General features: G+C 36.7%; 1 protein-coding gene across 1 annotated transcript in view; it reads left to right on the top strand.

Moving 5' to 3' along the window:
- Positions 1 to 14,362, top strand: part of LOC150089119 (rabphilin-3A-like) — a 251,552-nt gene that overhangs the window by 146,461 nt on the left and 90,729 nt on the right. The window contains exon 10 of the mRNA XM_090388013.1: positions 9,542 to 9,616. Within this exon, the coding sequence (XP_090244139.1) occupies positions 9,542 to 9,616 (75 nt within the window). The remainder of the gene's footprint in view (positions 1 to 9,541; positions 9,617 to 14,362) is intronic.

Raw genomic sequence — 14,362 nt, 5'->3', positions numbered from 1 at the left:
AATTTGCAATGTGAAATTACAGCTATGTTTGACAGTAGTGTCTTCTCATTATATCTGAAAATGATTTAAGAATTTAATGATTTGATCCAAACTCAAGAGGAACTTTTCCTTTAAAGATCAGTCTTTTCAAACATACGTCATAAGTCTTTGCATAATACCTAACATCTCTCAAGAAAGTAAGTCAAAACTTTTATTGTATTACTCTCAATTTTACATTGTCAAAGATGATTTGACAGAGAATCTTCTTAATAATTAATGCAGTACTACACATTAATTTGGCCCCAGAGCTCGACCTTAAGGCACCAACAACTTTGATTCCAAATGAAGTAACTTTAGTGGAGAATTAAATTGTTAATAAAACGGGAATATTTTCTGTAATAAAAATAGGTAGAATAGAACTAGAGCATATCTGTCAGATCTGAAAATTGATGATTCAAATCAATTCAGTTCTGTTCATTTTCCTTTAGTTCTTCTGACTCTCTAAGTATACTGCAGGCTTTATCGGGGATGAGGCATAATACTCATCCATTCCTAACCCGGATCCAGCAGATATTACATTGTCTTTCTGAGTGTTCATTTGACATTCATTTCTCCTGGATTCTAAGCCACATTGGGATCAGGGGGAATAAACTGGTAGATGTCGCAGCCAGATTACCAGAACCCCACAATACTCATTGCCTTCAATCTGAATCCCTTATATCTGAGTGATGCCATGTATCTGATATCCCCACAATGTCTGCAGATATTGTATCTGATATCCCCACAATGTCTGCATTTTATGATTGGTCCCCTATACAGACTACAGGGGCACCTCCATAGCCAGGTGGGCAGGAGCAGCAGTGCGTAGCACACGCTTCTTGATTAGACCGGGGTTCGAGCCCATGACCACCAAATACAGAGGATGCGGCAAGGTCAGGGAATGACCACCGCATGTCCCCGGAGCAATATGGCCTTTGGTAATGCTCCTAAAAACCAAATAACAACAACAACAGACTACAGGCTGGTGATACACTGTAAATTACTCTCCCAATGGCAACAATCTTGGCATGGACTGGTCACAGACAAGCTGTATCAGATAAAGCTTGTAATACGACACTGACAGTCTAGTCTGTGCAGGGACTGAAGAGGGGAAGTTGTTCTGGCTTGCCTCCACATAGGACACAGTCATCTTATGCATGCGTTTCTACTGAGGGCAGATGACTGTCCTATGTGTGAGATTGTGGCACCGTTTTAACCATTCATCATATTTTAACCGTGTCTACTTCATAGACATGAGCGTGTTTTATATTTTACTGCAATTAGTCATCTGGCTAAGCCTTATACACTCAGTCAGATTTTATCTGACAATGACCATGTCATTTAGATACTTGTATCTAAAATTTATCATTTTATTTCTATATCTTTATTATTATATTTTATAGAATTTTATGCCTTTATTGTAATATATATATACTGTGACATAGTGACCTAATTCTTTAGGTCACTAAAACTTTAATTGTGTACTTTTTTGACCTGGTTTTGGCACATTATAGCCTCAGTAACTAATGCGGTAATAAAACCCAAAGCAAACCAAACCCTTTAGTTCTTAGTGGAACTAAAGGAAATTTGGTTATCCCTGTGGCAACTGATTATATTAAGCAAAAATTAGCTGAAAACTTGTTGAGATCATATCATCCCATTAAAATATATCCATCCACTGTGGATGTATTCCATCAATGGAGGCGCCTCCGTAGCCAGGTGGGAAGGAGCAGCAGTGCGTAGCACACGCTTCTTGATTAGACCGGGGTTCGAGCCCGTCACCACCAAATACGGAGGATGCGGAAAGGTTAAGGAATGACCACCGCATATCCTGGAGCAATATGGCCTTAGTTGCTAATGCTCCTAAAAACCAAACAACAACAAACAACAACAATCCATCAATGGATTGAAATGTCTTTCACTCATTGTGCCTACTTATCCACTGGTGAGGTTCTAAATAACACTGAAACAATTGAATAATAGCATTTTATTTTTAAAAAAATAGCAATACGCTTCTCTCTTGGGAACAGTGCTTTTATTTAGACAACTTGTGAAGTGCCTCCCAAGTATGTGATCAGAGCATTAGTTTGCTTGTAGTGTACAAAACTGAGTTTATAATAAATACTTATTTACTATAAACCAGTTAAGTCCAATAAATTTTAAATCAGATAAATGTATTTCAGCTATTGAAATTGAAATTAGGAAACACTTAAACCAAGAAATAAATACAGCAAATTAATGCTAATAAGGTTGAAAGTCAAGGTGATATTCTGCTCTTATAGATCTAATCACTCTTGTTTCAAAATAAAAATAAAATTATAAACATAAAAATCAGAGAAGGGAAAAAAGCTAAAGCAACTTCCACTTCCAGTGGAGCAAACATACAACTCCTAAGAATGAATATACCCACACCACCTAACAATGAGTCTACTTAAATAATAACACAAAACACTACAAAATAGAGAAACAGAGTGCATCACTTAAAGAGGCGACTCCGTAGCCAGGTGGGAAGGAGCAGCAGTGCATAGCACACGTTTCTTGATTAGACCGGGGTTCAAGCCCGTCACCACCAAATACGGAGGATGCGGAAAGGTCAGGGAATGACCACCGCATATCCCGGAGCAATATGGCCTTAGTTGCTAATGCTCCTAAAAACCAAATAACAAACAACAAGCATCACTTAAAAACCCCAAAAAGGATCATATTTTAATTATTGATGCTGTCACAGCCAACTAAAAATCTATGGGAATCCTGATACATTTGATACAAACAGCAAAATAATGAAGCAACTAAACACAAAATATGCTTCAGCTAATGCCCTCTTTAGAATAAATAAGGAAATGTAACTGACAAAATGAAAAATTAGATGTTCACTCCTGCAATCGATGAATCGACACAACATGCAAATATATACTCAACTCAACTTGAAATAAAATCATAATAAACAGAATTAAATTTAATAAGTAAACTCAGTTAATTAACTAATAATTATGGTATAGTTTAGGACTAAAGCTACGTAAATAGTTCAACTAATGTACAAGTTAGTGCATTTGCATCATTTCTGTACATAACCAAGTACATAAGTAGTTATAAATTTGCATCATTAAGTATATCTCATATTGTGAATACCTTCACAACAAGTTGCCATGATATTGTACTACCTCGAATAAGTAACTCTTCACCATAGGAGAAGACTATTGTTACTTATTCTCAGCGGATACCATCACCCATATGGCACTGTTTCGGAGCTTATTGGCTCCTCATAAGTGGGTGGGCAGGTACTCTGGTGTTGCAATGATGACGACCCAGTTGCGAAGTATAAATCCACAATATGGGAGATGCCCGATGGTGTGGAGTAATTTAGATATGGTATAGTTTAGGACTAAAGCCTCAGACTACGTAAATAGTTTAACTTAATGTGTGAAAAGTTACTACTGATAATGAGATTAACAGTATTGCTTACTTTTGTTGTCTTTCTAAGATGTTGCTGCAAAAAAGTCATCTAATAAATCCAGTAAAGTTCTGTTTTATATGAGTGACCAACCAACAAGTTGCAGTTAGTATCTGGAAAGTTCAAGTCTCCCATTATAAGACATTCTGATGTACTAGTTAATAGTATTTATCTGTGTAGTTGTTCATTATAATCATTAGAATCATTTGGCCTACAACTGCTATCCATATGTTACTCATCACACTCTCTCTCTCTTTCTCTCTCTCTCTCTCTCTCTCTCTCTCTCTCTCTCAACATTGCACTGCCCCCCCCCCCCCCACATCAACTGCTTTAGATCCTATGTGCATCTTAACCAAGTGCAAACTTCCCATCCGTTTTGCCTGTCCTTTCTGCACATGTACTCACCATATTCCTTATACCATCTCAGGTGTGGTTTTTTTGCATTTAACTTCAACAGCTTCCCCAACCAGTATTTGATTCACTTCTTGCATCCCCATTCCTAAAACATTTCTCATGTGATGTAGATGCAAAATACCCATTCAGTTTGTCAGCAGCTTGAACAGGATCATTAACAGTTAATCAATTCATATCTAGTGGACCAATGTGATTGAAACACTTCCTTCTACTGTTTAAATAAGTAAAGAAATCTTTTCTGCTTTTTTTTTTTTTTTCTGCATGTGACTTGTGCAATCAAGTCACAAAAACTTCTTTTGTGACTTGATTGCAGTATATCTATTGTAGGCATCTGTATATCACCTGATAATTTATATATATTCCATGCATTTTTGTTCACTGCTATTAGGCTCATCAGTTCATCTGACATCCATTTAGGTTTATGCCTTGAATTGTATTAGTATTAGTAGTGGCAGATGATGCAAGAAAGCATCTATCCATTCCCTCCAATAATTTTTCTAGTTCTTCCTTGAATTTATTTGAACTATAAACATCTGCATCAACAGATTGAAGTTTGTTCCAGCAATCAGCTAACCCACTGATTGATGTGTGGCAAACTTCCACACATCTATTCTGCAGCCATCCTTCCTCAGTTTGAATTTATTCTCTCATGTGTATAGTCTGAGCAAGAGGAAGAATAACATCATTATCTCTTAGTTGGTATAAAAAGCCTAGTAGCTTCTATGGTAACATACCTGAATGCTTCCCATCTAGCATTTGCTATTGGTAACTTAATCAATTGCTTCCACTGCATAGAATTTAAAAATGTCTGAGACCGTTGTCACCTTTATGAAAGCAAAATCCTTTTCCCTTTCCTTTGACAGTAAGTAAATCTTAAGCATCCTTAAGTAAATCCCACATCAATATATTATGATCACTACCACCTAGTGAGTCTTTCACGTGTAGATTCTTAATGCACAGAGGGTCACTGCTGATAATCAGATCAACAGATAAATCCACAAAAGTTTTGCTGTTGTGTGCATGACCAACCCACAGGTACATCCAATATCTGGAAAGTTAAAGTTCCCTATTATAAGACACAGACTCATTGGCCTACTCTTCATGTCTGTACAGTTTTGTTCATTATACTCATCATAGTTATTAGACCTATAACACACTTCTACTCTCATTTTTGTTTTCCCAGCTTATGTCACATCAAACTGACTCGACATTGCATTGGCCATCCTTGTCCACTGGATGCACTGCCTTAGATTTTATTTGCTTCCTAACTTAACTTAGAGCCTAACCCCCCCATCCTCCTGTCATATTTCTCTTCTTTCTACAGATTGCTCCCCATATTCAAATTCTGAATCCCTTATATCTGAGTGATGCCATGTATCTGATATCCCCACAATGTCTGCAGATTTTGTATCTGATATCCCCACAATGTCTGCATTTTATGATCAAATCATAAAATGCAGACATTAGTTCAAATTCATCAAATTTGTTTACTATGCTACTAGTGGCATTAGTGTTCATACAAGTATACCTGCAACCATTTTTACTCTTGGTAACCTTAACACAGCCATGTATTTGCTTGTTTCATGAGATACCCAATCCTGCCCCCCAGCATGTCTCGAAATCCCTGACATCTTACTTTCCAGGCTGCTGTTTGTTGGAAGCAGTGCAAGAATCATTTTTGCCTCTGCCTTCAGTTACTATTAATCTAGTCTGTGTATCCCAACCTCCAAGTTAGCACTTTTCTGATCCACCTAACATTGTTCTGTAATAGAAGTCATTGGAAATATACAATAAGCAGTGCATGTTTTAAAGTCCTAATCAATAAGAGAAGTACCCTCAACTGTATCTGCCCCTGAGTCTGACCATTCCTACTACTCAAAACATTTTTTTTCCTGCTCTATTCTGAAGCATGATTTTAGCTTAAATTTAAATTAAAAATACTAGACTAAAGTAAGAGGTATGCTAGTACATGATATCACTACACTATTTCTATTTTATCAACAGTATTGTTATTAGTAGTGGCAAATCATGCATGAAAGCAAACAACGTTAATCGAAAGGGGGGGGAACACTTTCCACATCACCTGTCCATCCCCTCCAATAGTTTGTGTAGTTCTTCCTTGAATTTATTCAACCTGTCCACTTTCATAACAACAGGTGGAAGTTTGTTCCAATGATCAACCACCTGCTGGCTGTAGGCAAGCTTCCACATACGTATTCTGCAACTATCCTTTCTCAATTTGAATTTATGCCCCCTCATGTGCATAGTCTAAGCAAGAGAAAGAATCCCATCAGAATTGAGTAGCTTGCTCAGTCCATTTTTAGCCTTAAACACTAGTTCAGTTCATTGGAAGCCTTAACCAGGTGCTGCAATTTTCAGAACTGAAGCTCTTTCTTCTAAGAACACCCTTTGTTCCCCCTCACCAATCTCGTTGCCCCTCTCTGCACCCATTTCAACACTTTGACATCCCTCCTAAAATGAAGGCTCCAGACCGCTATGCAGTACTCAAGATGTGAGTATTGACCATTGCCTTTTACAATAATCTCCTCCTTATCCCTACTAACAAAATTCCTGTATATCATTGATGAAATCCCATGAGCTATCCTGGTGTCCTGTCTGCACAATTACCTCCAGGTCTTTTTCATTCTCTACTATCCTGAGTGTGGTACCACACAGTTTGTATGCTAATCAGGGATTAGTGATACCCATATTCGGTACCTTGCATTTGTCACTGTTAAACTTCAGTTACCATTTTTCAGCCCATCTTCCTAATTTTTCTAGATTTTTGTAGTAGCATATCTACTACATCTCCATTTGCACATCTCCAGTCCACAGGGACCTCTCCTGAATTCAAAGTTGGATAGATCTCATCCACCCTAGATGCCTTTTTTTATATACAGTTTCAACTATTTCTCCTCCACTTTCCTCTCAGTTATCACAAAATCATTTACCTTCCTGTTAGGGGATGCCAGAAGTTCAGAAAATTAACTTATAGCATCTTCTTCTTCTCTAAAGAATTCCTCATGTGTGAATATAGATGCAAATTACCTATTCAGTTATCAGCAACCTGAGCAGGATCATCAACAGTTAAACCATCGATATCAATGTGATATCGATTGGTGATATCAATCACCAATGTGATTTATCCCCTTTTTTTCTAGTGTTTACATAAGTAAAACATGATATATACTATGTTATAATATTACATGTGGTATTTTGTTATGTGGTCACATTCATCAGATCATGTTCATATTGCTATAAATTTATAGTTTACAGACTTATTAAAACACTCCTAATTCATTTTATTCCTATGGAATTACATAAAGAATTTAAAAGGTTTATGATCAGGTGGTAGATGACTTTCATCAACCGGTGAAATACCACCACTCTGCTTATTGGAGGCTTGAAGTGGTGAAACCCATGTTTAGTCTCTAGAGAAAAGTTTCCGGCATCCCCCTCCCCCCCCCCATACTTCTCCTTCAACCCATGCACGGTACTAAGTACTATAGGTTTTGATACCTTTCGTGTTTGGGGTTTTCATAAAAAAAAAAAAAAAAAAAAAACATGAGTAATGCCTCTTGGGCAACAGCTTTATATATAGCTAATATGGATATTAAGACATAAACATGCTAAAATAAAAGTACTGACTATTAGAGATTGAAGTTATGAACAGTCAAAATAATGTTCATTTCTGCCAATGGTTGGTGAGAAAGTTCCTTTTCAATTCAGGCGGAAACTCAACTGTCCAGATTCATGAAAAATTGAGGAAAGTATTCTAACAAAACCATATTGATATAAGCAGTATTTGTAGATGGCATTAGACACATTAGATAATAGGCAGCCAAGAAAGCCCATGGTGTCCTATCAATGATTTATCGAACACTATCCTGTAGAGATAGGGAGGTCATAATCCCACCGTATAAGGAAATTGTAGGATCACATTTGGAATACTGTGTTCAGTTATCGAAATCTCATCTGAAAAAAAGATATTGCGCTTCTTGAAAGAATCCATAGACAGGCAACTCGAATGGTGAGATCAACAGAAGGATGACTGTATAAAGAAAGACTCCAATTATGTGGGCTACAGAGCTTGGCAACTAGTGAACTCAGAGGTGACCAGATTGAGGTTTTTAAGCCTCTGAGAGAGAGAGAGAGAGAGAGAGGTGGAATTCTCACTGTTCTAAAGAATTCCAGAACTAGGGATCATACATTCAAATTACAGGGCTTGAGGGTTAGATTAGATGGTAGGAAGTTTTCTTTTAGCCAGCGAGTCATTGATAGCTGGAACAAGTTTCCCTCACAGGTAGTTGAGGCTGACAGTTTGAATAAGTTCAAAGGTCAATTGGATATACTTATTTGTGTCAGGATGGAAGCATATAATTTGTGTTTTCTTATCTACTTGGTTGGTTTTTGCCAGTGCAGCAACAGCCTGTGGCTTCATTGCACGATATGGCAAATGCAATTACTATTGCATTAGATTACAGGAAAATATGCTGAAATAGTTACAAAGCTGTTAACAAGAGAAATGAAATTCTCCAGACAGGAGATCTGGTAAGATCTGTTGCAGGAGTGCAATAAATTTCGAGGAGATTTTTTTAAAGGTCCATAAAGGTGATAAGACCTGGATCTTCCATTATGACCTTTATTCTAAATGCTCTGTAGAATGAACACATCTCTCATCTCCCGTGAAGAAAAAAACCTTGAATTGCCAGATCACTGAAAACAAATGAAAATTGAGACAGGGAAGGTCCAATTTTCTTTAATTTTTTTTTTTTTAGAGAATGGCCAGACTGTAACTAATGAAATATGTTGAAAAATATATAATACTTAAGTTTGCAAAAGAACACGAGAAGTTTACCTCAATATGATACGTAGAACACTTCCATATGATACTCTCCAGAAATTAAAACGAAAAAAGTTTTTTAAAAAAATGACATACGGTCGAAAAGCATCAATTGATTTTTGTGTTCATTTGATTTTTAATTATTGTTAATTATTTCTTACTGTAATTTTAGATTTTTGGTTTTTTTTTGTTTTTTTTTTTATTGTTTTCGTTTTAATTTCTGGAGAATATCATACGGAAGTGTTCTAAGTATCATACTAAGGTAAACGTCTCTTATTCTTTTACAAATATTGATATCAATGTGGAATGTATTAAGCATTATACCTTTGGTTCATACTATATAATACTTAAGTTTAATAGGGCTATAAAACAAAAAAGGAAGGCTCTAAAAGGACACCAAATCACATTATGCACACTGTCCATGTGACTCAGATGAAAATTGCTGATCCAGGATATCCCAGACTTGGTTGTATCTGATTTTTTTTTTTTTTTTGTTTGGATATATGAAGAGATATATCTTCATCAAAAATACTTTTTTTAATGGTGGTAAGCTGAAAACCAACAGGGATGGGCTGGCTTTGACAGCAGTAGTTTGTTTACTTCTATACTTTACTCAACCCTGTTATTCTACATAACTTAAAGTATATGAAGACAGCATTCAGATATGGCAGCTTTGCACCAGCTGATGTTGTTTTAGTATATTTCTTCTTCTTCTTTATTATTATTACTTTTTCAAATTTAAAATACACATATTTTACATATTTTTTTTCTGTTATGTTAGAGCTGAAATAAAAATAAAACGAATTTCATTCTAGGGATTACGACCCATGGACTGCAATGGGCTCTCTGATCCATATGTGAGACTACAGCTTCTTCCTTGCAGAAACAAAGTAAGAAATCTTGTTTATTTTATTTTATTTTATTTGTAATCTTGAAATACAAAATTTTTTACTTTGACCAAAGTTTTCAGACATACATAGATAGTTACAAAAAGGGCTTTTAATTCAAAAGCCAATGCATATTTTCCCCTCCCCACCCCATTGGCCTTCATGACAGCCATAACCCTCCTGGGCATCTAGTAGGTATGAGGAAAATTTATTCCTCGTGCAGGACAGCTACCAGTTTAGAGCCCATTTGTACATTGAAGGGTGCAGTTTTGTGTTTAGAAATTTGTAAATGTTGGGAAAGTACTTTTTATTCTAATTCGCTGCTTTTTTATTATTTTTTATTTTTTTATTCACACTTTACAAAGTAACACTGTGTCATTAGTTGAGATGGTAGGCTTACCAGCATGTTACAAATCTTTTATACTTGTTCATTATTTATTAAACATTTGTACTTTCTTAAACTTTTCTTTTGGTGGTGTAGCCCTCAATGTACTGCTGCTTCATTCTTCTATGGATTTTTTAAGATTTTACTTCTTCAGCATTTAAAAACCAATTCACTGAGCACTGCTTAATCTGAGTGTAATCTTTTCAAGGAAATGTTATTTTTATAAATGTTAGTTATGTTATATTTCATCCAAATTCTAGTTCAAAGTTGTAATTTGGATGAATTAACATAATTATTTTTTTTTTTATGTTTTTGTTTCATTTCCTTCAACATTAAGCTATTTTGAAAAAGCCGAAAATTTTCCATCTTTTTTTTTTTTTTAAATCGCACATGCATTGTAATTCACTTTTATCAAATTCAAAAATTAAACTGGGGATTTACCTTTTCCGTAATTTATATCAAATTTCAGAAAAGTGCTAAAAAAATTTCTCAAAGAAGATACCTGCCATGTGTTATTTTCAAACTTTTCAGTGGTTTGCAAAGTTTAAAAGGCCAGTTGTCCATTGAAGATGCTCCTTGCTCTGGCTGTCCTTCAATTTCAAAAAGCAGTGAATCAACTGCTTGTGTTTATGTGAGATGTTATCAGGAGTGATTGACGCTTAACTGTCTATGAAGTTGTTAGTGAAATCAGTGGCATGTCTTATGTGACATGTCAGTCAATTTTAACACAAGATTTGGGTATGTAGCATATTTCAACCAGTTGTGTGCCTGGCATCCTTGCTGATGATCGCAAAGAGCAGAGCATTCTTGCTTGTCAGGATCTTCATTAGCATATGCTTGTGATCCACATTTTGTTTCTTCCATCATTACTGATGACAAATATGAGGCTCTGACCCACAAAAAAGGTCCAGTCCTCTCATTGGAGAAAATAGCCAAGCCAGAAATGTGAGCTTCAGAGAAGTATCACTTTCAAAATGAAATTCACCGGCACACTTGTTGCTTTCCATTCACAATTTCTTTCATAGCACTCCTTAGGAATTTTTTTTTACCTTCCTAACTTTAAAGTTCCCTTGAAAGGTCACAGATTTGCAACAACTGAAGACATTATTCAGAATGTGGCACAGGAACTATTAGCAATTCCAAAATATGCCTATCAGGAATGCTCCCAAATATTAGTTCAGTTCTTCAAACTTTCTGATTGCTCCTCATATTTGTGTGTGTTATTATAAATGCAGGGTGATTTAGAAATAAATAAATGTTTTAAGATGGCAATGAAACACTATCTATGCATATGACATTAAATTCTCAAGTACTTACTAGGGGAACATGTTAAAATGACTTCTCTATGAGAAGAAGTATTCTGTATCACCCAGTTTGCAAATACATTCTGTGACTCATGTATAACGTGACTTTTGTGCATTGATTGAAAAGGACCTACCATAACATTAAGTCAATGTACAATTGGTATAAGCAATTTGAAACCAAAGGCTCTATTCACAAGGAAAAGAGTCCACATTGTGTAATTAATTAAGCAGTGCAACTTGCAAGAGAGGTCTTTCAGAAAAGCCTGTGAAAGTGCAAATGCATTCCTGTGAAAGTGCAAATGCAGATGTATCCATGAGTTGACTATATCTCAAACAAAATTTTGGTTTATTCTCTATCAGCATTTACTTTTCAACACAAGTTGCAGTTTAACATATGCACTAGCTGCAACACAAGTTGCAGTTAGTGCATGTGTTAGACACACTTAAATAGAAAGGGTGCAAGAATATTTGCTGATGCTATCGAGGCAATGTAACGTGGGTTAGAAATCTGCCAGCTTTGGGTGGGGGGATCTGCCTTTGGAACGACTAAATATGTGAGCTGTTTTAGAGAAACTAAGAACAAGTGCATGTATATTTGCATGTATACCAATGCTAGAAGTATAGTAAATAAATTTGATGAATTTGAAGTGCTGATCAAGACATCAAAGGCAGATGTTGGGATATCAGACATGTGGTGTTACACAGATATAAGCAGTGCAGAATTGGAATTTGGGGAGTAAAATTTTTGACGTGGGTGGACAGTGCAATCCAGTTGACGTGGGTGGACAGTGCAATGTCGAGTCAGTTTGGTGTGACATAAACTCTGGAAAGGGAATGAGAGTAGGAGCGTATTATAAGCCTAATGACTCTGATGAGTACAACGAACAGTTGTGCAGAGAAATAGAGTAGGCCAGTAAATCAGAATGTCTTGTAATGGGGGATTTTAACTTTCCAGATATTGACTGGAACTTGTGGATTGGTCGCTCGCACACTGGCAAGGGTTTAGTGGATTTATTGGATGATTGTTTTCTACAGCAACATGTTTGAGGGGCAAGAGGCAACCAGAGGGAGTAATACTCTTGATTTCATTATTATCAGAAGTGATTATTCATGCATTAAGAATTTGCAGATAAAGGAACCGCTAGGTGACAGTGATCACAGTGTACTCATGTGGGATTTACTTAAAGATGTAACTACCATCAAAGGTAAAGGCAAAGGTCTTTATTTTTGTAAGGGTAACTATAGTGGTCTCAGACAGTTTTTAAATTTTATACAGTAGGATCAACTGATGATGTTACCAACAGTGAATTCTAAATGGGAAGCTTTCAGGGACTTAATCTTGGAGGCTACTAGGCTTTTCATACCAAATTCATTTGGTATGAAAAGCCTAGTAGCTGCTCAAGTAGCTGAGAAACTGAATGAGTATGTTGCATCTGCATTCACACCTGAGGAGTTATTCAAGGAGGGTAATTCCAGAAGATTATCTAAATAACTCTAATAAGGAGCTAAGTGGTTTTGTAATAACTAAGAACAAGGAACAGTTCTCGAGGAGAGAACTGTTCCTTCCTCTGGAGGAGAAATTGTTGAAGTTATGAGAGCATCCTTAGAGTCAGGGGAGGTCCCCATGCATTGCAGATGTGCAATTGAATCACCAATTCACAAAGGGGGGGGTGCATAGGGTGACATAAATAATTATAGACCTGTTAGTTTAACTTCTGTTCTGGGGAAAATAATGGAATCACTGGTTAAAGAAGCATTGCAGGATCATCTAGACAAGACTGCAGTAATAGTTCAAACACATCATTGGTGAAGAGGAAGTCTTGTCTGACCAATTTTATTGGATACTACGATGTGGTCACAAAGGAACTGGATGCAGGGAATAACTTTGATATCATACATTTGGATTGTAGAAAGGCTTTTGATATAGTTGCACATGGAAGATTGCCTCACAAATTGGAGCAGTGTGGCATTGTAGGCAAACTGCTGCTATGGATAAAGGGATGGTTGAGTGCAAGAAGACACAGTGGTAATCAGTGGACACTGCTCTTAATGGACTAATGTTATTAGTGGAGTTCCTCAGGGTTGGTGCTAGGCTTATTGTTCTTTTGTGTATTTATCAATGATATCGATGAAGGTATATATCAGGCTTAATCTCCAAGTTTGCAGATGATACAAAGTTTGACAGGGTTGTAAATGACAGTAAAGTCAGTATGATATTGCAACAGGATCTAGAAAAGTTAGGCAGATGGTCTGAGAAGTGGCAGCTGAAGTTTAGCATTGACAAATGCAAAGTACTGCTTATGGGTAGCAGTAACCCAAGAGAAATGTACCAACTGTGTGCTACTTCACTCAGGGAGGTGAAGAATGAAAAGGACCTGGGGGTAATTGTGCAGTCAGATATGAAGTTCCATGAGCAGTGGAGACAGGCTGCCAGAGAAGATCATGGGGTTTCGTCAATGATATATAGGAATTTTGCTTGCAGAGACAAGGAGGTGATTATCTTTTGTATAAGGCAATGGTCAGGCCACACCTTGAGTACTGCATACAGGTCTGGAGGCCTCATTTTAGGAAGGATGTAGTGTTTCTAGAACGAGTACAGAGAAGTGTAACAAGATTGGTGAGAGGAACAAAGGGGTGCTCTTACCAAGAGAAGGGTTTAAGTTTTGAAAGTTGCAGCGTATCTGGAGACTAGGCGCCTGCGAGGTGAACTGATCGAGGCGTAGAAGGCCTTGAATGGTTTGAGCAGGCTGAATGCTGACGGGATACTTCCGCTTGCTCAGATTAAGAACCTGAGGGGTGGGGGGACATAGATTCAAATTGTGGAAAGACAGTTGTAGAATAAATGTGTGGAAGTTTGCCTTCAGCCAACGGGTTAGTTGATTGCTGAAACAGAATTCCATCTGTTGTTGTGGAAGTTGATAGCTTAAATAAATTTAAGGCTGAACAAGACAAACATTTGGATTGATCAGATGGGTGAAATGGAAAGGTTTTTTTTGCTTATGCTGTATAAGCTTGCTTTCTTGCATCATATGCCTCAACTAATGCTAATGCTAATATCTT

The sequence above is a fragment of the Mastigoproctus giganteus genome, chromosome 2 (assembly GCF_048544385.1).
Source record: "Mastigoproctus giganteus isolate SK-2022 chromosome 2, ASM4854438v1, whole genome shotgun sequence".
Classification (NCBI taxonomy): Eukaryota; Metazoa; Arthropoda; class Arachnida; order Uropygi; family Thelyphonidae; genus Mastigoproctus; species Mastigoproctus giganteus.
Note: the sequence above shows the minus strand (reverse complement) of the source record. Positions and strands in the feature narration are given on the sequence as shown.